Here is a 25,326-nt window from a genome sequence, read left to right as displayed (position 1 = left end):
CCACAGTTTTCCCCTGAGCTTTACATTTGCTTTATCCAAATTAGGATCCAGTCTGTGATATCTGGTTGTTTTCTTTTTAAATATTTTATTTATTTATTTATTTTTGAGAGATGGGGGAAGGGAAGGTGAATGACAGAAACGTTGATGTGAGAGAGAAACATCAATTGGTTGCCTCTTGCCCACCCCCATTTGGGGACCTGGTCCATAACCCAGGTATGAGCCCTGACTGCAAATTGAATCAGCAATCTTTCGGTTCTCCGGCCAGCACTCAGTCCACTGAGCCACACCTGCTAGGGCCCTATCTGGTTGTTAAATTCAGAAAAGTCCCCCTTTTATGACCCTGTCTATCTAAGCAATGTAAGTACCACATTTGGTTAGTCCAGTTGTGTGTGATTGCTTCGTAATAGGTGTTATTAAGCTTATTTCTCTACCTGTGTTTCCTGTTAAGTGGAAGTTAATAACACTCTGATAGATTGACATTAAACATTTTTAGCTAGATTACATCATAGGTGATACTGTTAAATGTTGCATGGCATCAGAAGGCATTTAATTTAACATCTAATTGTTCACAGTGATGACTAACTGATTCCTCCCTTTTAAGTTAGGTTTTACCCCTTTTGATCAAGAAGCAGTACATGTGTAATTACTTTGGCTCCAAAAGATTGTCCTATTCCCCATCGTCCATTTCCCTGATGGCCCTTTGAGTATCAGTTAAAGCCCTGACTGCTGTGGCTTAGTGGGTTGAGTGTAATCCTGTAAGGTGAAGGATCTCTGGTTCAATTCCTGGTCAGGGTACGTACCCTGCTGGGGGCATGCAAGAGGTGGCTGATTGCTGTTTTTCTCCCTCCCTTCCCTTCTCTCTCCAAATAAATAAATAAATGTCCATTGAAAATCTTTGCCTGTATCAATTTTGTTGGGAATTAACAACATGAAGACTTTATCTCATTATTTCTTCTATTTTTATTAGCTGGCAATTTCTCTCAATATCTCTTATAAACTGAACCATTTTATTGTCTTGAAATACATGAAATACAGAATAAGTCCTCACTTTTCCATTTATTATATTTATCAACTTAACATTAAGAGTTCATTTTTAGCTGCTTTAATTGGTGTCATATTAGGGAATCTTTCTTTTTTAATTTTTTATTATCATAATGGCCTTAATGAATTTTTATGAGCTTTAGTGTATCTTAATCAACTACATTTTTACCCACTTTTTAAAAATTATAGTAAAATATATACAGTAGTCTCCCCATTTCTGCAATTTTAATTACCATAGTCAAAAAGTATTAAATGGAAATTTTCAAAAATAACCAATTCATAAGTTCTAAATTGGGCACCATTCTGAGTAGCGTGATGAAATCTTTGGCTACCCTGTTACTGCTCCTCCCAAAATGTGAGTCCTCCCTTCGTTCAGCATACCGTGCTGCATATGCTGCTCATCCTTCGTCACCTAGCAGCCCTCTGGGTTATCAGATCATTCATTGTGGCATCGCAGTGCTTGTGTTTAAGTCACTCGTATTTTATTTAATAATGTCTCCAAAGTGCAACAGTAGTGAGGCTGACAATTCTGATATGCTAAAAGAAGCCATAAAGTACTTCCTTTAAGTGAAAGTTCTGAGTTAATAAGAAACAAAACTATTGTACACTGAGGTTACTAACATCTACAGTGAGAATGAATCTTCTATCTGTGAAATTGTGAAGAAGGAAAAAGGAATTTATGCTAATTTTGCTGTTGCACCTCATGCAAACACTACAACCACAGTGCATGATAAGTACTTATTTAAGATGGAAAAGGCATTAAATTTGTGGGTGGAAGATATGAACAGAAAACATGTTCCAATTGATGGCACCGTGTTGTGCCAGAAAGCATTGAGCCTGTGTGAAGACTTCAGCAAGGGATCTGCTGAAATGAATGACACCAGGCCTTTCATGGCAGGTAAGGGATAATGACACAGATCCAGAAATATGTTTGTCACTTTATCATCTCATATTGCGAGAAGAAGAAGGGTAAGTACAGTATAGTAGGACATTTTGAGAGAGACTACAGTCACATAACTTTTATTATAGTACATTGTTATAGTTGTTCTTTTATTATTATTTATTATTGTTAATCTCATACTGTGCCTAATTTAAAAATTAAACTTCATCATAGGTATTTACATGTAGGATAAAACATAGTATATATAGGGGTCAGTACTGCCCAGGTTACCAGCATCCACTGGGCGTCTTTGAACATATGCCCTGTGGATACTACTGTATAACTTAAAATTTATGAAGCCATTTTGTAACCAATTTTTGTAACCATTTTTAGGTGGACATTTCTGTGGCATTAAGTACATTCATATTGTTTTGCAACTATTACCACTGTCCATCATCTCCACAACTTTTTCCTGTTCCCAAACTGAAACTCTGTACTTCCCTCTCCCAACCCCTGGCAACACCGTTCTGGTTTTTTCTTTCTGAATATTACTATTCTAGGTAATTCAAATAAGTGGAATCATACAATATTTACTTGATTTTGACTAGTTTACTTCACTTAGTGTAATGTCTTCAAGGTTCATTCCTATTGTAGCATGTGTCAGAATTCTATTCCTCTTTAAGTACATTATTCTTTCTAACACTCAAAATTACAAGTTTGGCCTATGGATTCTGTTTTTATATTTTGCTCTTAGGTAAGTTCCCGCTGTGAAGAGGAAAACCTTCTAGTGCGAAATCAATCTAATGCTCAGAACAAGCAGGTGGATGAGAATTCTTTGATTTCAACCAAAGAAGAACCTCCAGTTCTTGAAAGGGAGGCTCCATTTTTGGAAGGGCCTTTGGCTCAGTCAGATTTTGGAGGTGGACATGCTGAGTTGCCGCAGCTGACCTTGTCTGTACCTGTGGCTCTGGAAGTCTCTCCACGGCCTGCTCTTCCATCTGAGGAATTGCTAGTTAAAGCACCAGGTAAGATGGGAATGGGGGCTGAGTATTGTAAGTGGATATGATTAGAAGAAGCAGGAGATTTTAGTATGTTTTAATGGAAAGCCAGTGGTATATCTCTATACAATAAAAGTACCCACTTTTGTCCTGAGAAATCCTGAAATATTGGCTAAAAGGTTGTAATGATTGTAAATTGGTGGTGCACTGTTAAGAAGGCATTTTAAAAAACTACTCTCCTTACTCCATGTTGTTCTTTATGGTTGATCAACCACCATGTGAGTCCGCACCCAAGACAGCAGGGGTTTGGGGGAGAGGCACTGCACACTGTAGAGTGAGCACGTGAAACTCACTGTTCAGATACTGGCCCACCAATCCCTGTGTTGCTTGGGAAGTTGTTTAACCTCTGAATTTGTTTCTGCCTGTATAAAGTGGAGATCATAATGTAATGTGTAATGTAATTTACCTGACACAGAGTAAGCAGTTAGGTGTAAATATTCTCTCGGAGTGAGTTACCATGAGTTACCAATCGCTTTTCACTTCGTTATTCTCTGTGTGTGGGATCTAGACACACTGTGTCTAATTCATCCTCTGACTATTAAATATTGTAGTCAGCCAAGGGAAATGTTGGTTGTAACTTTTTACATTCCCAAGAATATCTTTACAAAAGTATCCTGATTGTGTTCAATGAAGTAATGCAGAATCAAAAAGACTTTAAATAGAATAATAAAGATAGTTACTATTTTATTACCTATTATGTGCCAAACTCTATTATTAGGCTTTTTTAACATAATATTTAAGAACAGTCTTACAAAGTAAATGAATATCTTTTATTTAGGAGCAGAACAAAAATTCTAATCCTGATTCATTTATGCCCAGAATTCAGGCTCTGCTTCACCTCACTTCTTTTACCCTTACCACCAATGAATTGCTATAAAGGCAGCTCTGTGTTTTTTATTTCTGCCTGTGTTCTATGTGACTTACGCACACACAGGAACATCCTTCCATTAGTTTGTCTATATTTGAGAACTGTTTTCTTATCTTATGTTAACTAACACTTTAGAGTAAATAAATTCCTAGCCGGTCCCTCCCCACAGGATGATGAGGAAAACAAAAAAATGTGACTCATTTTTGTGTGGTATATAGATTTTTAAAAATCAGTTTGTGCCCAGTTTCTATATGATCTAATTAAAAGGTACATGCATTTCAGGAAATTATGAAAGTAAGCGTCAAAGAAAACCAACTAAGAAACTTCTTGAATCAAATGATTTAGACCCTGGATTTATGCCCAAGAAAGGAGATCTTGGCCTTTCTAAAAAGGTATGTTATTGTGGTCAATTCAAATAATGCACATATACATAGAAATCACAGAATGTCAGTCTGAGAGATCCTATATTAAGAGGCTGTTTTGCATTTGTGTTTGCACATGTGTATCATTGGTTTTAGGGTATCTTGACAAAGGAAGATATTTGTGTTTGTTACGGTTTCTTTTATGGGCTCAAAAACTCTTACCAGATTCCTACTTTACTTATGTCTCTACAAGGCATTAACCTACTCACATCCCATTGCCCTGTCTGCATAAAACCTCGGAAAAGATCCAGTTGAGTGATAATTCAGGCAGAAACATTGGAATTTAAGTTTTTGAGTTTGCAAACTTGGTTTTATCAGCCAAGAAGGCATTGTTAAATAGTAGATGGAAATAGAAAATTGATTTTCAAATTTTATAATGGATAACAGCTGGATATTGATTCCTTAGGAAACCTCTTACGCCCCTTACTGTGAGAAGTAATGCATGGTAAATGTTAGAATTTTAGTTGTGTGATGTATAGATTTCCTATTAAAATTTTTTTAAAGAAAAAGTGTAGCTTATCAAATAATTTGAGTTTTTGGACTTTTTTGTTTAACTATAGCAAACTCCCATTTTTTAATCCTACATTAAGTTTTTATTTTTGTTGGCTATTCACCCATCTGTATTAGCGTGTAAATGTAAATTTTAGTTTGTGTTTTTATCCTTATTTTAAGAACTATACTATATCTTTTAATTCTTTTATTCTCCTCAAAGTAGTCTGATGACAAGGACTTTACAATTTTTTAGGCTCATCTTTTGCTCTCCAGACTTTCTCAGTTTGTACAGCCTCTGTGACAAGTGGCAACTCACCTTGCTGGCTTTGTGCTTTTCACTCTAGTAAAGCAGTGATAATTGCTTTCTGCAGTACTTCCTCTTCTGGCTTTGTGTTATTCAAATCCTAGCTATTTTGCAAGCTTCTTGGAAGAGGTTGATGATAGTGTCATACTGGGTAAATCATGGAAGGTGGTGGTTTTACTGATGGAGATTAAGAGATGCAAATTTCAAAGAAAGTAAAAATTCTGGCCAGTTAAGAAAATGAATTCCCCCCAGTTTTATTAAGGTATAATTGGCGTATGTAAGTGAATAATTTGAAGGAATAAGATGAATCCTCAATGGTTTTGAGATTTGATTGCTTGCAGTATAGTGTTAATTTGTATAATCTTGCTCCGTCAAATGTCATTTTCTAATCTAAAATGTGACTTGCCATGTTTGAGGGTTATTTTTCCCCCTAAGGAGATGAAAAGCATAATTAATGTATATATTTAACTTAAACTTACGTAGGCAAGTGTATCCGATCCGAGAAGTCTTTTCTTTTTCTTTCATTTTTTAAAAAGATTTTACTTATTCATTTTTAGAGAGAATGTAAGAGAGGGGGAAAGAGAGGGGAGAGAAACACTGAATAGTTGCCTCTCACATGGGCCCATCTGTGGACCTGGCCCGCAACCCAGCCATGTGCCCTGACGGAGAACTGAACCAGCGACCTTTCGGTTCCCAAGTCAGCGCTTAATCAACTGAGCCACACTAGCCAGGGCTCTTTTCTTTTTTTAATTGCAATATAATTGACACTGATAAGAGGCATAGACCTTAATTGTTTTGTGTGATAGACAGTTATATCTACCATGTAAGTACTACCTATCACCCCAGAAATTTCTCATGTACCTTTTTCATTCAGTTCCTCATTCTCATTTTTTCCAGAGGCAAGGCTTTCTTACTTCTGTCACTGTAGGTTACTTTTGCTTGTTCCTGAATGTTATATGTATTGTTTATTTTTGTTCTGGCTTCTTTTATTCAACGTTCATTTTTGAGGTACATTCATAGGATGATAATTAGTAGTTAATCCCAAGTACAATTTGCTTATTCTTTCTCTTTTGATGGACATTTGAAGTTTTCTTTTTGTAGCTATTAATCTTAAGGCAGGTGCAAACACTTCTCCCCAAGTCTGTTGGTGGACATTTTCATTTCTCTTGGTGTGGGATGCTGGTTCATGTGTGTTTATCTCATACATAAACACCATGCAGTTCTCCAAAGTGGTTGCGCAGCCTCACACCCCATAAGCAGTGTGTGAGAGGGTATATGGTCCACATCTTCGCTAGCTTTTGATTTGTCAGTCATTTTACATTTAGCCATTCTGGTGAATGTGAAATGATACCTAACTGTGGTTCTTTTTATATTTCCCTAACTAACAATGTTGAACTTCTTAGTATGTGTTATTCCTTTATCTTTTTGTAAAGTGACTGTTCAAGCATACATACAGTTTTGGTTGGGCTATTTATCTTTTTTATGGTTGCTATTTAGTAGTGCCTATTATATTTGTTATATAAGTTTTTTGTTATATATATGTAGTATAAATATTCCCAGGATAGGGCTTGCCCATTTATTTTTTTAGTTGTCTTTCATGAGACTATTTTTTATGTATTTTTTTCTTTTATGAGTAATACTTTTTGTGTTTATTTTATACACAGAAAAGTGTTCTTCCTGTGTTTTCTTTCAGGAGTTTGATTCTGGAATTTATGTACAGATCTTTTTGAAGAGATCTCCCCCCCCCCCCCCATATGGATGTCCAATTGTTCTAGGAGCATTTGTTAAAAAATCTTTTATATTTCTATAATTCTCTGTAAAATTTTTGTCTCTTTTTAAGCATTAGATGTAATTAATAACTCACTATTGAATTTTAGCTTTTTGTGATAAGGAGATGGGCATTATATTTGTCACTAAAACCATAGGAAACCACGATTATTGTTGATGACTAGAACCAGACTCTGGAGAGAGTAACCTCTGTTTCTGTTTTAGGAGTAGTCTTGACATCTAACCTGGGCAGCTTCACAGTTGAGGTCCTGGTTATTCTGAAGGATATTTTGTCATCATGTTGAAGCCATGATTCAGTTCAATCTTGGGTCTGCACCTTGGGCCACCCGTCTGTAGATGAATCAGTCATGGGTTAGGGAAGGAGGGATTGTCTCTAGAGGTGATGGTAACTTAAAGGTGCATGGGCGTGATTCCTGTTCACACCAGAGTATGTGCAGAGGAAATTACTGGCATTGCAGTCATGTCCTCCAGCATGTATGCTGAAGTCTGTGGTTATTGTCATTCTGAGAAGAGCTGATGGGTTTTTATTCATGTAGTGTGATTTTCTTTCTTTTTTTTTTTTGGTCCCGGTATATCTATTTTAACTTACAAAATAAGTTGATGAGGTTGGAAATGAGAATATTTTCTGCATTGTTCTCTGACTAGCTTTGGGAACATTCATTATTTTTGTTTTATAGCTTTTGGGTAAGGGTTAAACAAAGAACTATAAATTGGCTATCTGAATAATGGATGGTCTTTTTTTAAATATGCAAATTGTTTGTCTTCTAGTCTTTTGTTCCATTTAACTGGATACCTAACATTTGTTCCTTTAGTTTATTTGGCTTTGTAAGATTATGATATACATTTAACATGAAGAGAGTAGTATTCTTATGACTTACTAATGTATATGGTGAGCATTTGGAAATTCACAATTGTATTTCTTCTTGTTTTGACCTCAAACTTTGAAGACTATAGCAAGAATAGCATCCATTATATTGACTTTTTGTGGCCACTCAATTCTGTTTTACAGTCATGATGAAAAGTATTCTTGTGGGAGAAGACATTTTCTTGGGATGGAACTAATTCATACAAGCATTAGTAGAATAGGGGTACAATGTGTTAGGAGTTACTCTTCATATCTAAATGTTTTGTTTTGAGTCATTTTTGCTTTAATGTATATTCATTAGACATTCAATGATTTATAGTTATTTAATATTCAGAATTCATCAAATATCTGTATAAAATCTAATAACTATAAATACAATTTTAAGAAGGTAGATTTTTATATATAGGGTGGTGTGGAATAGAACTGAGATGCTGAATCTCTGGGTATACCCCTTCTCTTCCCTTTCCCACTCCAGTCAGAGCTATATTCTGTATCTGCTTTATATATTGGAAGACTCTCTCTCTCTCTCTCTCTCTCTCTCTCTCTCCTTGTTAAAGAGCATGTGGTGGTCATTAGTCTTTTGGAGCTTTTTTTTTTTTAATCTGGTGCCTTTCCCTATGAAGTTTTTGTTGAACCCTTTATTGTTATCATGCCATTCTTTCAGTTGTTTAAAAAATAGCCAGGATTCTGTACTGATGGCAATAAACCGTTCAGCTTTTGGCATATACTGTAGGGTCTATTTTTAAGTTACATTTTACTTATTTGTAGTGTTATGAAGCTGGTCACTTGGAGAATAACATTACTGAATCAAGTGCTGGATCTCGTTCTAAAGAGTTCGGTGGAGGTGAGTATTTTTGAGATTTAAAAAGTGTAAAGCAAAAGAGTGTGAAGCACCTTGTCAGTTAATCAGAAAAGTTGTTACATATGTAAGCAAGACCAATGAGGCTGTGAGTTCTAAGACTTGTTCACCCAAAATTTGTGTACTAAAGTTGTGCATGACACTAGAAAATTATATCAGCATTTTCAGCTTTATACTGAAATCAGTTAAATGAAATTAGAATTAGCACAGGGAAATTTTAGGAATAGTGGAGAAAAATCAGCTTCTTAATTTTCTCTTTGGAAAATTCTCCAGACTATATCATTACTTTCTTCTTGGTTTTGATTCAATTTTTAAATCTGTAGGACAGAAAGTAGGGAATCTGAGTTGAGAGGGAAATTACAAATCACCTAAGCCAGTCTTTGACAAACAGTTTCTTTTATCACAATTGTGACCTTTAGTTTGTGAGCATATGCTTGAAAAAGAGAGCTTATATTCTAGCCTAATTATGGTTGCTTCTTAAGGGCTTGGGAGTCTTTAGATTAAATTGGAGTCTGACTCCTGGAACTTCTGCTTAATCATTTTCTCTTCACCCGCAGGCAGAATGGGCAACCCTTCATTCGATAATGTATATAGTAATCATAGTTGGAGCGTTTATTCTACCAAGTCCTTTGCGTAGGACTATTACTGCTAATCAGTCTAAAGCATTATAAAGAGTTAGGATATTATCCATATTATCTCTATTTTATAGAAGAAACCTGAATGTGAAAGAGGTGGCAGGTGTTGGGGAACTAAACCCAGACTTGACCAAATTAATTGCCACACTACTATCTTATTATTCACCCCAGATTTTTTTCGTGCCAATTAAAAAAAAAATCCTTGCCCAAGGATATGCTTATTGATTTTAAAGGGAGGGGGAGAGGGAAAAGGAATCAATTGGTTGCCTCTCATACGCGCCCCAACTGGAGGTCAAACCCACTACCTTTTGGTGTATAGGACGATGCTCCAACCAACTTAGTACCATACCAGGGCCATGCCAGGTTTTTGATCCCCTTTGATCCTTTGTCTGCCAGTGACATTTATTTATTACTATCATTCCTGAGGCATTAACCCAGATTTGAGCCCACTGCATCAGATGTGGTCTGCCAGCAAAGGGTATCATGGGACAGTTATATTTTCTGTGGTCTTAAATGCATACTTCTTAAAGGTGATCATGATTATTAAATTTTCTAGTAAGTAAATCTAGCAGTATGTTAGATTATTTTAACCTTGTGCTTATTCCTTAGGTTTATCAATTTGCTTTCTTTCTTTTAAAAAAAAAAACTTACAAAATAGTATCAGCTCTATCCTATACTTTCATACTTTAGTTTTAAATAAAACCTACAACCTGCACTTTATCCTTTGTATATTTCATCTAAATATTTCAGCTTGTGAGAATTTGAACCTTTATTTTGCCATTATATTAACTCTTCCTTTAGTCATAGGCTATTAGTAGATTTGATAGCAGAGCTGCTTCATCTCCATTAGGCAGTCCAAGAGAGCAAAGGTAGTTTCCCAAAGTTCACCCTTTATGTTGGTACCTAGCTGATTAGTAAATACATTTTCTCCCCATCTACAGGATGTTAAAGTCCTTTGAGGAGCTAGAAAGTCTTTAATTTCAGCCAGGGAGGACAGTGATTTTTAACCGGTGTGCTGCAAGAATTTTTAAAACATGCAATGCCTATTTAGTCAGGGGCACTCACTTTTTTTCCCTTAGATTGTCAAATAAAAAATAAATGACAATAGCCAACACAACAGTAGTTGTCCGTGTGATTGAATCAAAATCATACCTTTTTTTTTTGGTCAGATCAACAAAAAATACATATTTTTGGTGTTCCCCAGGTTTTTTTTAGACTTTATTTATTTTTAGAGAGAAGGGAAAGGGGGGAGAAAAAGGGAGAGAAACATCAACGTGTGAAAGAAACATCAGTTGGTTGTCTCTTGTACAGGCCCTAATTGGGGCTGAACCCACAACCCAGGCATGTACCCTGACTGGGAATTGAACTGGTGACCTTTCTCTTTTGTGGAATGATGTTCAGCCAGTGTGGCACATACCCTGACTGAGCCATACCAGTCAGGGCATTTACTGTGGAACTTTAGTAGTTTATGTGTGCCATGAGGTGAAAAAGATTTAAAATCACTAATGTGAAATGAAATTGCTTTAATAACCTACTTATACATTTATTATTTAATCTGTATGAGGCAGAATTTATACGTATGTAGCTAATTTCCAAACTACTTATGTAGTCATGGGTAAGTCTCTTTTCTTCTCTGCCCCTGTTTTTCTCATTTCATTTCCCAGTTGGAGAATTAAACAGGTTTTAAGGTTAGTTTCTACTCTAACATTCCATAATTCTATGAGGTTCCTTTAGTTGAGGGTAGGAGTTCTTGGACATGTATATTATTTGCTGGCAGGTAACACCTGTTTTCTTGTTGTAGGCACGACCAGGATGTTTGATAAACCAAGGAGGCGGAAACGACAAAGGCATGCTACAGCTAGGATGCATTATAAAAAACTGAAAAATGAAGACTCATCAAGAGATACTCCAGGCTCAGAGGTATTACTCAGTTCCTAATCTTTTGACCTTGCAAAATGAAACTACTTTTCACAGTAGAGGCCACATCCCTTTTTCCCTTGAGTTCTCTTAAGAATAGTATTCTACCGAAATGGTTAATGGCTATAAGGAATCCTGGAGAAACAGAGTATATAGCCTGACCCTAGTAAAAATCAGTCATGGCACATGTGGCATTTGTGGGTATGACCTTTTTATAAGATCACATCCTATGCTGTAGGTGTCAGATGAAATAATATAACTGTTTCATCAGAAAAGTAAACTTTTTCTAAAAACCAAAGAGCACAATATCCAGTAACCATGCAATCCAAATGAACTTGGATATTACCCTTTAAAAGAGTTGAGACGGCTGCAGTTAGGGGCAATACTCTTTTGCTTATTTCTCAAAATCATCAATGGCTTGATTTTAGACTGCTATTTGTAAACCTCGACTTTTAGGAAGTAGACATAGATTTAAAACTCTTTACTTGTAGAGCATCAGTGTAGTCATTGATGCTATGTCTGGCTTTTACAACTCAGGTGAAAAGAGCATTATTAGAACAGGTTGGGCCAGCATCATACATTATATGTAAGGAAAAGTGTTTCTTTCCAGGACAGTTTGAATAGAGTGCCCAGGAGGGGCATTATTTAGGAAACACTGATCTTGGAAGGACAAATAAGTAATCAAATAAACTTAAGAATGTTTTCTCTCCCTTAGTGAAACCTTAAAATGGAACAGCTCAAAAAGTTCCAGTGGAACAGCCTCAGAGCAGTTAGTGGCAGGGCATGAGGCGCCCACTACCCGCCCAATCACAGCAGGGTTAGAACTAACATTGCATGCAGTCCGCCCGCGTGATTGGCTGAACATCTGTAAGTGCTGATGGCTAGACAAATAGCAGCCCAGAGGGAGGGGGTCACATGGAGGAGACATCAATAATGCAGATGTTGGACTTTATTTTTTCTCTGCAAGGGAGACCTGATGACACACAGGGCGGCTGCAAGCCCCAAGGAGGCTGTTGAAGAGGGCATAGACAATGACCACGGGATGCCCGCGTCTAAAAAACTGCAGGGTGAACGAGGCGGAGGAGCTGCACTCAAGGAGAATGTTTGTCAGGTAGAACATGTCGCCCACTTGCCTTTCGATTGTATGCTTATCAAGAGAAGCCCTCTCCATCTCTTAATGGTCCAATCTTGATTAGAATAGTAATTTTATTGGATTATTCCAGTGGAGTCACTTCCCTTTGAAGATTACCCCTTTTCCTTCCCCACTCAAGGAGAAAAGAGAAGTATTTATTGTGACAAATCACTTGCCCTTGTTGTGCATGAGGAGATGTCTTAAAACAGGTCTGAGGTGGAAGAGGTGAATCTGTGGTTGCTCACTCAGATACCACTGTTTTCCCTGTGCCTCTCAGGTGAGACTCTTTGAGTTTGCAAGGAATTTTTCAATAGTGATTTTGCTTTGAGATTTATTTTATTTATTCACTGCTTTAAAGTAGTAACTGTAGAGGACCAGGGCCTACCATCCATGTAACAGCTTTAGAGGACCTACTGCCTATATCTTTGTATTTAATTAATAAATGTTTATATAGTATTTATTATATATTAAGCACTGTTCCAATCACTAGAAATATTACATATCATATTCATCATAACAATCTTATAAGGTAGATTATCATTATTATCCTCATTTTATAGGTGAGGAAACGGGCACAGAGATAATTAAGTAGTGAAGCCATGATATAAACCCAGACAATCTAGGTTTAGAGTCTTAACCAAACCCTCTATGTGAGATGTGGCTCTCCACTTTATTGTTAAAGAGCCTTTCTTCGGCTTGGGAGTAGAGCCGGTTAAATGTATGCTTTGGTTATGTTCTCTTTTTATGGTCTTGATTTACCTTTGTATTGGATTAGCCAAAAAATCTGTTTCATTTTTTTCTGTATAATAAAAAACACATTTTTCATTTTCATCCATAACTTTATTGATTTGGATATTTTTTGAGTATGTCAGCTGTCTCCCAGTATTGGCTTCTAATGGATAGAGGCCAGGGGCGCTGCTTAACATCTTCCAGTGCATCAGACAGTCCCAACAGCAGAGTTACTTGACCAGGATGTCAGTGGTACTGAGGAACTTCACAACCCACTTTTGATCTGTTCGATCAGTCATAACACCTTCTCCATACCTTCTCCATACTACACAAATCTTTTTTTGCATTTTAGTAGCATTTTAACCTTTCTTGAAATTGTAAAGCATAATACACTGAAAATGTTGCATATTTTCTTTCATCTTCAATATTAAAATGGCTACACAAAAATTCACTAATTTTGATAAGTTTTTTTAAACACATGCTGATGTGACAACTGTCACAATACAATTCAACAAAATTGTTTTAAATGAAGTTAAAGACAACTAAGCACAACTAAGGCCATCATTCGGAAAAAACTAAACAAACTTTTTGGCCACCCCAATAAATTCTTAAAACCTGGTATATAAAAAGTTGAAGATATAACTTGTTTTTTTCCTAATTGAAACAGCTAAAAAGTAATATTAACCTGCACTTAGAATGTTATTATGGCAAATACAATTTTAACTGTTTCTTTGTTCATTTTCACTATTACATACATTGTGTATATAATACACACACACACACACACACATTTTGATTAAAGAAGGTTGATTGTTTAGATCAGTTCCCAGACACAGCGTTAATCCTCACAGGCTGTTTGGCCCACTACATTTATTAACAAAAAAAAATGATTGCACTCTGGCTGGGTAGCTCAGTTAGAGCATCGTCCCATGCACCGAAAGGTTGCAGGTTCAGTCCCTGGTTGGGGCAAGTGCAGGAGGCAGCAGGTTGATGTTTCTCCTTCTCTCCCTCCCTCTCCCTCTAGAATCAATAAACATATCTTCAGGCAAGGTTAAATTATTAAAATTATGGTGACTCAGCAGTCCTGGCTTGTTTATTACATCAATTTTTGTTCAGATGTTTTCCTTGTATAATTTATTAGTGGTGCCTCTTCTTACTCTCAAGTGTCCCACTTTGAAAGATGAATTATAGTTGAAGGGTTATTCTATACATTTGGTTAATATGAAAAATATATTCTTTGATATATACTATGATTGAAGTTTTTCTGTTTCAGTGATGGTCAATTTGTTTATTGTACATTGAACCTAATGTCACTGGCACTCTGAATATACAAAACAAAATGTATATTTATGGCACTTGTCAGTTTTTATGTGTGAATATGGGATAGCAAAACATGTGGGACTAGTTCAGACTACAAATTGATTAGGATCTTGGTGTTTCCTCTTAATCTCTGGCTGCCTCTGGCCTTTTTCCTCCAAAGGCCTGCTCATTTATTTGATGTTAAGTGGCCAGGAGCTGTTCTAGTTGTTTAAGTTCCTGAAGATACTAGATTCACCTAGCCACCTGAGTCTGACTCTGTGTGTGTGTGTGTGTGTGTGTGTGTGTGTGTGTGTGTGTGTGTGTGTGTGTGTGTGTGTGTGTGCGCGCGCGCGCGCGCACGTTCTAGTCACTATGGGGAAACAAGTCAGGATGTTAGGTGAAAAGTAACAAATAATTGGGAATTTGCAGGATTTTAATAAATTCTAGAATGTTTTCAGAATGATAGATCTAGATCCTTATTTCCTAAGGCTCTATCTTCAGTGACACCCTGTCTTAGGTGAGATCATCTGAGGAGGATTGTCTCTGCGGTGGTTCATATCGCGGGGATGGTTCAGACAGTGACTGGAGCCCTCGTAGAACAGTTATGACCTGAGTCCAGCTAGCTAGTAGCTCTTGCGTGAACCATCACAGTAGTCTTCCTGATTCTCTTTGCTTCTAGTCACCTTTCTACTCTCATTAAACTCATTTTCCATGTAGCAGTCACAGGGATCTGTGTTTGAATGAATGTCTAATTTTAGACTTCCCTTGGTAAAGTTCTCTAATGCAACATCTGAAATCTGAAACGCTGTATTGTGATCTGTAAGGTCACCTAACCAGGACTTTGTCTCTTTCATACCTCATCTTCTACCTCTTACAACTTTTGTCTACTTTAGTCCAGTGACACAGGCTTTCCTTGTGATTCTCAGACATGCCATGGTTGTTCCTGCCTGTGGACTCTCCATACACACTGCCTTCCTGCGTCTTCTTCACATTACATGGCCGACTTGTCATTCAGAGCCAGTCTGAGAGGCCATTTCTAATCACCCAATCCAGAGATCTGTTCGAATGCTCTGTCTCCCTAATGCTTATCATTGTCTGATACCTTTTCTGTTTAAGTTTTTACTTGTATTTTCTGTATTTAGAATATAAGAGCCATGAGACCCAGGGCCTTGTGCTGCCTGGCATAGAGGAGGTAATCATTAAATATTGGCTAAATGATTGGTGGGCTTTCTTGTTTCTGGCAAAGCTACTTGTTAATCTTCTTCATGAGGGCCTCCTGCTTGGGATTTTAAAAACCTTTTTCTATAGACAGATCTGTTTTCTTTTTCTTAACAGAACTGTGAAAAACTGGGTGAGCTGCTGTTATGTGAGGCTCAGTGCTGTGGGGCTTTCCACCTGGAGTGCCTTGGATTAACTGAGATGCCCAGAGGAAAATTTATCTGCAATGAATGTCGCACAGGTAAAGTTAGATATAAGGGGGTCTTCTTCCAAAGAAGGTCTGAGTTTTAAAGTTTCTCATTTATGGGAGACACCGTTTTGTTGCAATACTGGGCTAGTTGCTATAGACATAGGTGCTGTGCGATCTTTGCCCTCTGAAGAGCTTCCGAATGAATAACGAATGTACAGTACAGCATAATGTAGTTCAAAAGGTGTTGCAGTGGAGGTACATTTAAGGTGCTCTGTGAACAAAGGTGAACCACCGCCACAGAGGAAGATACCTGAGTTTGACTTGAAGAGAGAAGTGGAGACGGGAAGGACAGAAGGTCCACTGATGAAAGTAGAGGATAAAGCATAGATCAGTGCTCTTAGTTAGAGTGTAGGATGTCCTAGGGAAGAGGCACTGGCGAGTGGCGGGAAAGGCTGCTGGGTTACTGGTAATGCTTTATATTTCTTGCTGTCACTGGTGATTACATAAGTATGTTTACTTCACGATTATTTATAAATAATACACTTAGGATATGTGTACTTTTCTTCATATGTCAATAAAACTGTATCCCCCAAAAGTGACATTTTGGGAGTTATAATATGCAGATTGAATCAGAAACTAGGAATGGCCAGATGAGACTAACCTGTAAAGCACTTCGCAAATTGCGCTAAGGAGATTGCTCTGTTTTCAGCATTATATGTGGATGGTGCAGCATTTTAGTGGTGAAGAAATGAGGACTGAGTCTTAGGCTCATAAGTAAGTAATACCATAAGTGTGGATGGTGCTGTCCAAAAAGAAAGCACCTGTAGAGCAAGAAAAAAGTCAATGACAGTACCTGGGGATATCTCCTTAAAAGGTGCCACTGAAGGTTAAGGAGGGTCAAGTCAAAGAATGTGAGGCCACGGGAGTGGAGCGTCATAAGAGGGGGCAGATACAGCAAGGAGACAAGATCAAGGAGGCCTGGAGTGAATGGAGGCTGTCGTATTTGACAGCAAGAAATGGTTGGCTTTTCACCAGAGGGTGCCACGTGAAATCAGCGTGAGGGCCAATGGGTGGCACTAGACACTGTTTAGAGAAGCTGAATGGGGCAGTAGCTGAAAGGAGGATATTAATAGCAGGAAGAGGAAGAGCATCTTGAGTTTTTGTTAGAACTATCTGGGGAAATGAATATCCTTTCCAGCAGATTAACTGGAAGAATTCAGTCACAGGCAAAAGAGGGCAAGGGATGAAAAGGTAAAATGGGAATGTCCCGTAGAGTTGTGAGACAGAAGGAAGCAGAAGCAGTTTTTTCTTGGCTTGGTGAGAATGTTAGGAAGAGGTGTTTCTAATGAAGGGAAGAGGGTAGGTTTAGGGTGGGTCCTGTGGGGAAGGAGACAGGGTGTACTGGTGTCTGTAAATAGGTGGCTGTGTCCTGTTGAATTCTTTCATCATTCCACTGCCACCTTTAACACTGTGGGAACAAAAGCTGGAGGACAAGATAGTTGTGGGGTTATTTTGCCTAATCTGAGAAAGATCATCTTGCCTTTTGTGCCAGTGATCCAGTTTTGTTAGCCTTGTCTTTATTATGATGCGATATTCTCTGAGCAGGTTATCTAAGGCAAAGCTATTTTTTTTTTAAATCAACTGTATCAAAGTATAATTTGCCTACTATAAAATGCACTGATTTTAATGTATGTTTTGATAAGTGGTTTATTTTTAGATTTTATTTGTATATTTTTAGAGAGTGTGAAAGGGGAGGGAGAGAGGGAGAGAAACATTGATGTGTGGAGAAACAGCCATTGGTTGCTTCTTATATATGCATCCATCAGGGGACCTGGTCCGCAACTCAGACATGTGCCCTAACCAAGAATTGAACTGACAACCTTTGGGTCTGTGGGTTAATTCCCAGCCCACTGAGCCACACCAGTCAGGGCTCTCACAGGTTTTGATAAAAATTTATATACCCGTGTAACCACAACCACAGGGAAAATGTTAGAACATTTCTATCTTTCCAAAAAGGTCTCAGTCAACCTTTACACATCTCACCCACCCTAACCTCCCACCCCTTTCAGTTCAGACAAGTAATGATCTGCTTTCACATTAGATGTATTCTTTTTTAGTGTTTTATATAAAGGGAATCAAAGTCTTTTTGTGTCTGGCTCAGCATGGTTTCTGAGACTCATCTATGTCGTGTGTATCAGTACTTCTTTCTCTTTCTTAAAACAACTTTATCACAGGAACTTGTAGTACAAGAAACTGCACAGAGTGAACAGTTTGATATGTTTTGGTGGCAGTGTGTGTACATACACCTGTGAAACTACCACTTAGCATAGTTAAGAGATTCAACAACATCATTGCAGGTATTAAGAGTTCATTCCTGTTTATAGTTGAGTAGCATTTGATTGTGTGGATGTACCACAGTTTGTTTATGTATTTATCTGTTGATGTACATTGGGATTGTTCTCAGGTTAAGCTATTATAAATAAAGCTACTGTGAACAGTCAGTTCCTTGTATGGAAACAGTGTCTTTCTCTTGCGTAAATACTTTAGATGGCTGCATCATGTGGTAGGTACAGTATATGTTTAACTTTTAAAGAAACATTCAAATTGTTTTCCAAAATGTTTGTACCATTTTACATTCCCATCAGCAATGTGTGAGAGTTTCTGTTCTTCCCCATCTTCAGTGACACTTGGCATTGTCAGTCTATTTAATTTTAGCCATTCTGATAGATGTGTGGTAGTATCTCATTGTGGTTTTAATGTTCATCTCCCTCATGGCAAATGATATTGTGTATCCTATTATTTATTTGCTATCCTCTTTGATTAAGTGTGTGTGTGTGTGTGTGTGTTTCTAATTAGGCTGCTTATTTTCTTATCTGTGAAGTTTTAAGAGTTCTTTATATTCTGGATATAAGTCCCTTCTCAGATACTTTCCAGATTAGTATCCCAATCTGTGGCTTTTTTTTTTTTTAAGATTTTATTTATTTATTTTTAGATGGAGGGGAAGGGAAGGAAAAATAGTGGGAGAGAAGCATCAGTGTGTGGTTGCTTCTCACGCGCTCCCTACTGGGGACCTGGCCTACAACCCAGGCATGTGCCCTGACTGGGAATCACACCAGCAACCCTTTGGTTCTCGCCTGCACTCAGTCCACTGAGCCACACCAGCCAGGGAAGTGTTTCATTTTTTTAATGGTGTCCTTTGAATATTGATAAAGTTTAGCTTATCAACTTGTTCTTTTTGTGGACTTTACCTGGTAAAGACATCTTTCTTAACCCAAGGGTCACAAAGATTTTCTTTGTTTTCTTCTGAAAATTTTATAGTTTTAGATTTTACATTTAGGCCTATGATCTTTTTTGTATATGATGTGATGTGATATGATGTAATTTTTGTATATGAACTACTTTCTAGGTCATTTTACCATATTTCAAAAGGTCTAACACTTAGAACATTTAAAAATACATATATTCAGTGTGTGGCAAAATTATAAAGTAACCCCTCTGTGTCATCTACTGCCTAGCGCCATTTTCAAATTTTCCCACTTATCTCAAAGATGTCTTTTTATAGAGTTTTGAATCAAGATCCAAATAAAATCTGTGTTGTACTTTTGATTGTCTCTTAAATTTCTTATAAAGGACAACATTCCTGTCCCTCTCACCCTATTTTTAAATTGACATCTGTTTGTCAAGACAGTAGCCATTTGTACCACAAAATTTTCCACATTCTAAATGTGGTTGATTGTACCCTTCAGGTATCTGTTTAATTTAACTTGTTTCTCTTTTCTCCAAACTTCCTGGAAACTTGTGGAGATTGGGTTAGTTTCTGGTCAGTTTTCTCTTGGCAACGTGATGGGTACTTCCCATTACTTCCTATTCATGTCAGCAAGCATGTATTGTCAGTGTCCCACTGAGTAGTAATATAAGATTGAGTTAGTTATGTTTTCAGCCTGATAAGTCTATTTCAAAGTTAGTTGCTGTGATATTGTGATTTACAGTAAATACATATTGGGTCCTTATCTAGTTTCTAGCGCAGAGCTCCTGAAACCCTTGGAATTTCCTAAGTGATAGGAGCCATAAAGCTGCCTTTGAATGCCGTTTGTTACATTAATAAGGTGACTTGTAGACCCATCTGAAGATGGAGGCTGGTTGCCCATAGAACCACCCATGTGACTAGAGGGTTGCAGTCCTACCTTTCTGACCTCAGGGGAGGGGAGGGGAGGGGAGGGGAGGGGCTGGAGGTTGAAACAGTCCCCAGTCATGCATGTGTAATTAATGCATCAAAATCCAAAAGGAAAGGGGTTCAGAGAGCTTCTGGGTTGGTGAATATGTGGAGGTTCTGGGAGAGTGTCATGCTTGGAGAGGACGTGGAAGCTCTGAGCCATTTCCCCATCCTTGCTGTGTACATCTTTTATATCTAGCAGTTCTTGAGTTATATCCTTTTATAAGAACTGGCCATCTAATAAGTAACATGTTTCTCTGAGTCCCTTGAACAGCTCTAACAAATTAATTGAACCCAAGAAAGGGATTATAGTTAATTGTTCAGAAGTACAGTCTACAACCTGGTCTTGAAGATTGGTGTCTGAAGGGGTGCGTGGACATGACCTTCTTTAGGGCTGAGTCCTTAACCTGTGGGATCTGCTGTTATCTCTATGTAGGTAGTGTCAGAATTGAGCTAGGACAGCCAACTAGTGTTGCAGAATTGCCTGGTGGGGAGGGGATTGTAGGACAACCAGTTGGTATTGTAGAATTACATGGTGGGGAGGGAACACACCCTACACCCAGCCCCTAGCCCCCTGCCCCCTCCCTCCTGGTGGAATTTGATGTGGAATTGTGTGCTCACTAACTTTTCATCTAATGGTTTCACATCGGCTGAGTTCTTGAATTATTATTAATATGTTACCTTTCTCTTTCCCAGGAATCCATACCTGTTTTGTATGTAAACAGAGTGGGGAAGATGTTAAAAGGTGCCTTCTGCCCTTGTGCGGAAAGTTTTACCATGAAGAGTGTGTCCAGAAATACCCACCCACTGTCATGCAGAACAAGGGCTTCCGGTGCTCCCTCCACATCTGTATAACCTGCCATGCTGCTAATCCAGCCAGTGTTTCTGCATCTAAAGGTACAGGTTTCTCACGTGAACCAATCTAATTGTAAAATAGCAGTGCCATTGGCAGTGCATGTTTCCAGGTGCTGTCTGGCATGTCTCTTCGTGATCTTTCTAGCTTTTGTCAGAGTACCAGTATTTTGTGCAAGAGAAGAGAGTAATGGACTAGTTAAATAGTCACCACATTGTTTTCTATGGAGCCCTAACGTTATGTAGTTGTTTTAAATACTTGAATTTTATTTGAGATTTAGTTTGAAAAAGTGTTTTGTTGCATGTCTTCATCCTGCTGCCTACTCCATTAGACCAGGAGCCCCCAACCCCCACTACCAGTCCGTGGCCTATTGGGAGCAGGGCCACACAGCAGGAAGTGAGCGGTGGGCAAGCCAGCGAACTGTCCCTGGTGCCAAAAATGTTGGGGACCACCGCATTGGACTACACTGTATTCTCCTGTGGGCCCTTTTACATTTGTGGTCGTCACATGTGATGTCCTTCGGACATGTGTGTAGGTCAAAAGTGAGGTTTTTGTTTTGTGTTGATTTGTTTTTGTTAGTTTATTTTTTAAAATGGAAACTCCTATCTTGAAAGCTTTTTTTCTGTTTCATAGTTGGAGAGCTATTGGTGGATGTAGATAAACTCAAGTTTTTAAATCTGTTCCTACTGGGAAAATAATCATTTCTTTCTGTTCAGTAATAGTGGGTCTCTTACTGATTTTCCTAAAAGCCAAATATTGTGTCTCTACTGTTAAAAGCTTGTGTGCTCAAAGAGCCCCCATTTCACCCATTGAGGTTTGAGCAGGAAAATTTAGTAGTCTTGACTTTTTTTATTAATCAGTTTTTTAACCAGATCGGCACTACCTTTTGTTAAGTTGCCCTCTTACATCTCATCAGATTTCCAGGCCCTCTAGATCTCATCAATCTTTTTTTTTTTTTAAGATTGTATTTATTTTTAGAAAGAGGAAAGAGAGGGAGAAAAACATCAGTGTGTGGTTGCTTCTCACATGCCCCCTGCTGGGGACCTGGCTTGCAACCCAGGCATGTGCCCTGGCTGGGAACCAAATCAGCCACCCTTTGGTTCACAGGCCTGCAGTCAATCTACTGAGCCACACCAGCCAGGGTTTATCAATCTTAATCACAGTCATTTAACTTGCTTGATCAAAATTGCAGTTTAACTATCAGGTACCTTCCTGTTTTCAATTGTTAGCGTAGGTTACGTTTAGATGGTTTGGTGTAATGGCTTTCAGTTGAAGTATATTAGAGGACATAATTTCATCAGTAAGGGGTAGAGGGGCTTGTTTACCTGAAAGGCTTTAAGAATCACAACATCAGGCAACAAAAGCAAGCAATAATATTCCTGCCATCTGGCCTTTTATTCTAGTAGTGCACATCTCCACATACCATTTAGTTTGCAGGTGATTCCAGGTTTCCTAGGAGTCAGGGCAGTGGTTTCAGTAGGGCTCTTTGGTGAGTGCAGCTTATTTACTGTTGTGGGATCTGACTTCTTATGTTGAAGTTATATAGTTCCCACCTGAGCTTTTTATAGTGAATTGGGTGTTTAAGATCCCCTGCCCTGGATATGAGGGTGATCAGGCTGCGATATAAGTCACCCCGCTGATCACCAGGGTTAATTTGGCTGATCTGGTCGGCCAGGTGGGTGTCCCCTTTTTCCCTCATCAATCCATGTGCATCCCTCCTGAAGCTGTGCAGTCGGTCGAAGAGGGCGGCCTTCCCAAGTAGAGTAGAGGACCCATCTTTGGTCAAGGGTATAGAGTAGCTGCACTTCCCTGCTGGAACCTTCAAACATGCTCTCAAGGTCCCCTGCCCTAGTAGCGCTTTTTTCTATTTGTGACATTTTCTCAGTACTAGCAAATAAACTTGAATAACTCATACTTTTTAATGTGTAATATGTTTGTTTTTTCTTTTTCTCCTCCCCGCTTTTCCTGTGTCTCGTATTTTTAGGTCGTCTGATGCGCTGTGTCCGCTGTCCTGTGGCATACCATGCCAATGACTTTTGCCTGGCTGCTGGGTCAAAGATTCTTGCATCTAATAGTATCATCTGCCCTAATCATTTTACACCCAGGCGAGGCTGCCGAAATCATGAACATGTTAATGTGAGCTGGTGTTTTGTATGCTCGGAAGGTAAGGTATGACTTACTGATGTATAAATAGTTTAAAAAGAGATTAATACAATATCTTAATTGCAACAAAAAGTTTTCTTCACATTGCTAGTACAAGAAATACAAGGACGTGATATACTGAATTAATATAACATAATAGAACTTCCAAATTTGAATTTGTTCCCCAATAGGAACAGCTTTTATTTTTATTTTAAATAGTGACTTAATTTTTATCAAAATGTTAAGCAGTTGATGCAGTAAAGAAATAGGAGACAAAACCACTGTTGGAAAAATGAGGGGATGTGGTCAAACAGTACAAAGTTCTACTTATAAGATGGGTAAGTTCAGGGGATGTGATGTGTAACATAGTGACTGTGTTAAATATTTGAAAGTTCAAATATTTGAAAGATGTGTTTAAGCACATCTTAAAAGTTCTCACCACCAAAAAAAAAAAAAATGTGTAACTGGGGTATGATAGATGTGTTACCTAATCTTACTGTGTTAATCATTTCACAATATGCACATATATCAGGTTGTTAAGTTTTATACCTTAAACTTACACAATGTCATATGTAAACTATATCTCAGTAAGTCTGAAAGACAAAGACAAAAAAAGAAAGGAACAGAAAGAACGAACAAACTCCAAATCACCTGAGTCTCACCATCAGAAAAAAAACATTACTTAATATTAAGTGATATCACTCCAGACATCTGCGCATATAACTTGGATAGAAGCAATTCTAGATGGTATAATTCTTTAAAATTAATTTTTCGTGAATTTAAATGGAAGATTGGAAAGTGAAGAAATTAATGAATTTCCTTACTGTAAGGGACATTAATGTTTCTAAAAGTCTTATAAAGTAGAGGAAAGGGTAATTTTGTATCTTTTGTATATTCAATTTAAAAGTATTTCTCCTGCAGAACAGAGCCAGTATTATCCATCTTATATAATTCCTGTCCGTTTCTCACAGCTTGATTTCTGCTAGTACAGTGGAAGATTTAGTACTCACTGCCAGTCTGTTTACTGTGGTGCACTGAGAGTTCTGAATTGTTCTCTTGCTGAACTGAGCTTCTAAGAAGCACCGTAGGGGCTGTAGTTCTCAGTGTGAGGCTGTTTGTCATGTGCCTCTACACAACGAGCACGTGCTGGGTCACTGTGAGTGTGTAGGCCACACGCTCTTTTTCTAAGACTGGTGTTGACATTGCTCCACTATCTTCTGGTGTGAAGGTGACACCAGCTTTCCTGCTCATTTTCTTCATTCCTTTTCAGAATGATTACATTTTGTTGATTAGTAAATTTGGGGGAACAATTTCCATGAGTTTTTTTTTAATATCTACTTATTGGTCATGCAATTTTATAGAAACTTGTGTGGTTATGGACATTTTGAAAGAATAATTGGTAAAGAGTGAACATGTGTAATTTGATGAGCATCCCCTTTAAGAAATTTGAGTATAGTAAATAGTGTTAAAGTTACCAAAGAAGTGGACTTTTACTTTTGTTCTCAAGATTTATGTAACCTGGTAATTTAAGGAAAATCTCCACTTACTGATCAGGACATGATTGGTGTCCTCAAGTTATGGTGTTAATTTAAAACAAAGAAGGATGTTAAAAATACTTTACTTGGGTAGAAACTGGAACTTTGGAGTAGTTAGGGATGTTTTAATGCACAGAGAGAACTATGTTAGCTTTGTTAATTGTCCTGTATAAAATTTTATGACATCATACTTTTTTTGTTGTTCTTATATCTGCTCCTTATAAAACTGTCTTTTTCGGCCCTGGCTGGTGTGGATCAGTGGATTGAGCACCAGCCTGCAAACCAAACGGTCACGGGTTTTATTCCCTGTCAGGGCACATGCCTGGGTTGCCAGCCAGGTCCTCAGTTGGGAGTGTGCAAGAGGCAACCGATTGATGTTTTTCTGCCTCTCCTTCTCACTCCCTTCCCCTCTCTCTAAAAATAAATGAATAAAATCTTTACAAAATAAGGAAAATAAAACTGTCTTTTGGTGAAAACTGCTGCTTGTTATTGTATTACCTTTCTTTTGTTTAGAATAAAGTTGAAGACAGAATTTTGGTATTTAATAGCATTTAAATACAACATTCTATAATTCTCTTAGTGTCTTGGATGGTGAAGTACAGGCTCCAAGTTTTCATGTTTCTTAAACATGGGAAGATGAAATACTTTCAGTATTAGACTATTTTTAATTCCAGGGTAACATGAAATGAATGTAAAATGGTTTCTGAGTAGAAGTGCCCGTGTGATCATTATGTTTTAATATAATCTATGTCACTTTTAGCTTATGTATTACATTTATGCATATATAAATGCTATTCTGAAAGGGGCCATAGGTTCGTGAGAGTGCCAATCATAGAAAAGATTAAAAGGTTAGCAACATAAAAAGTGGATGACTGCTTTTATGTGT

At 37.8% G+C, this 25,326-nt stretch overlaps 1 protein-coding gene across 12 annotated transcripts in view; it reads left to right on the top strand.

Annotated features, from left to right (window-relative positions):
- Positions 1-25,326, top strand: part of NSD1 (nuclear receptor binding SET domain protein 1) — a 141,957-nt gene that overhangs the window by 91,127 nt on the left and 25,504 nt on the right. For all 12 annotated transcript variants that reach the window (XM_045823033.1, XM_045822960.1, XM_045823014.1 and 9 more), the window contains 8 exons: positions 2,676-2,946; positions 4,130-4,239; positions 8,487-8,562; positions 11,014-11,132; positions 12,097-12,240; positions 15,625-15,748; positions 20,607-20,807; positions 22,748-22,927. In XM_045823033.1, coding sequence (XP_045678989.1) covers positions 2,676-2,946; positions 4,130-4,239; positions 8,487-8,562; positions 11,014-11,132; positions 12,097-12,240; positions 15,625-15,748; positions 20,607-20,807; positions 22,748-22,927 — 1,225 coding nt within the window. The remainder of the gene's footprint in view (positions 1-2,675; positions 2,947-4,129; positions 4,240-8,486; positions 8,563-11,013; positions 11,133-12,096; positions 12,241-15,624; positions 15,749-20,606; positions 20,808-22,747; positions 22,928-25,326) is intronic.

This window comes from Phyllostomus hastatus, unplaced genomic scaffold, assembly GCF_019186645.2.
Source record: "Phyllostomus hastatus isolate PE091 unplaced genomic scaffold, TTU_PhHast_1.1 phas_contig_150, whole genome shotgun sequence".
Taxonomy (NCBI): domain Eukaryota; kingdom Metazoa; phylum Chordata; class Mammalia; order Chiroptera; family Phyllostomidae; genus Phyllostomus; species Phyllostomus hastatus.
This window is presented reverse-complemented; position numbering and strand designations above follow the sequence as displayed.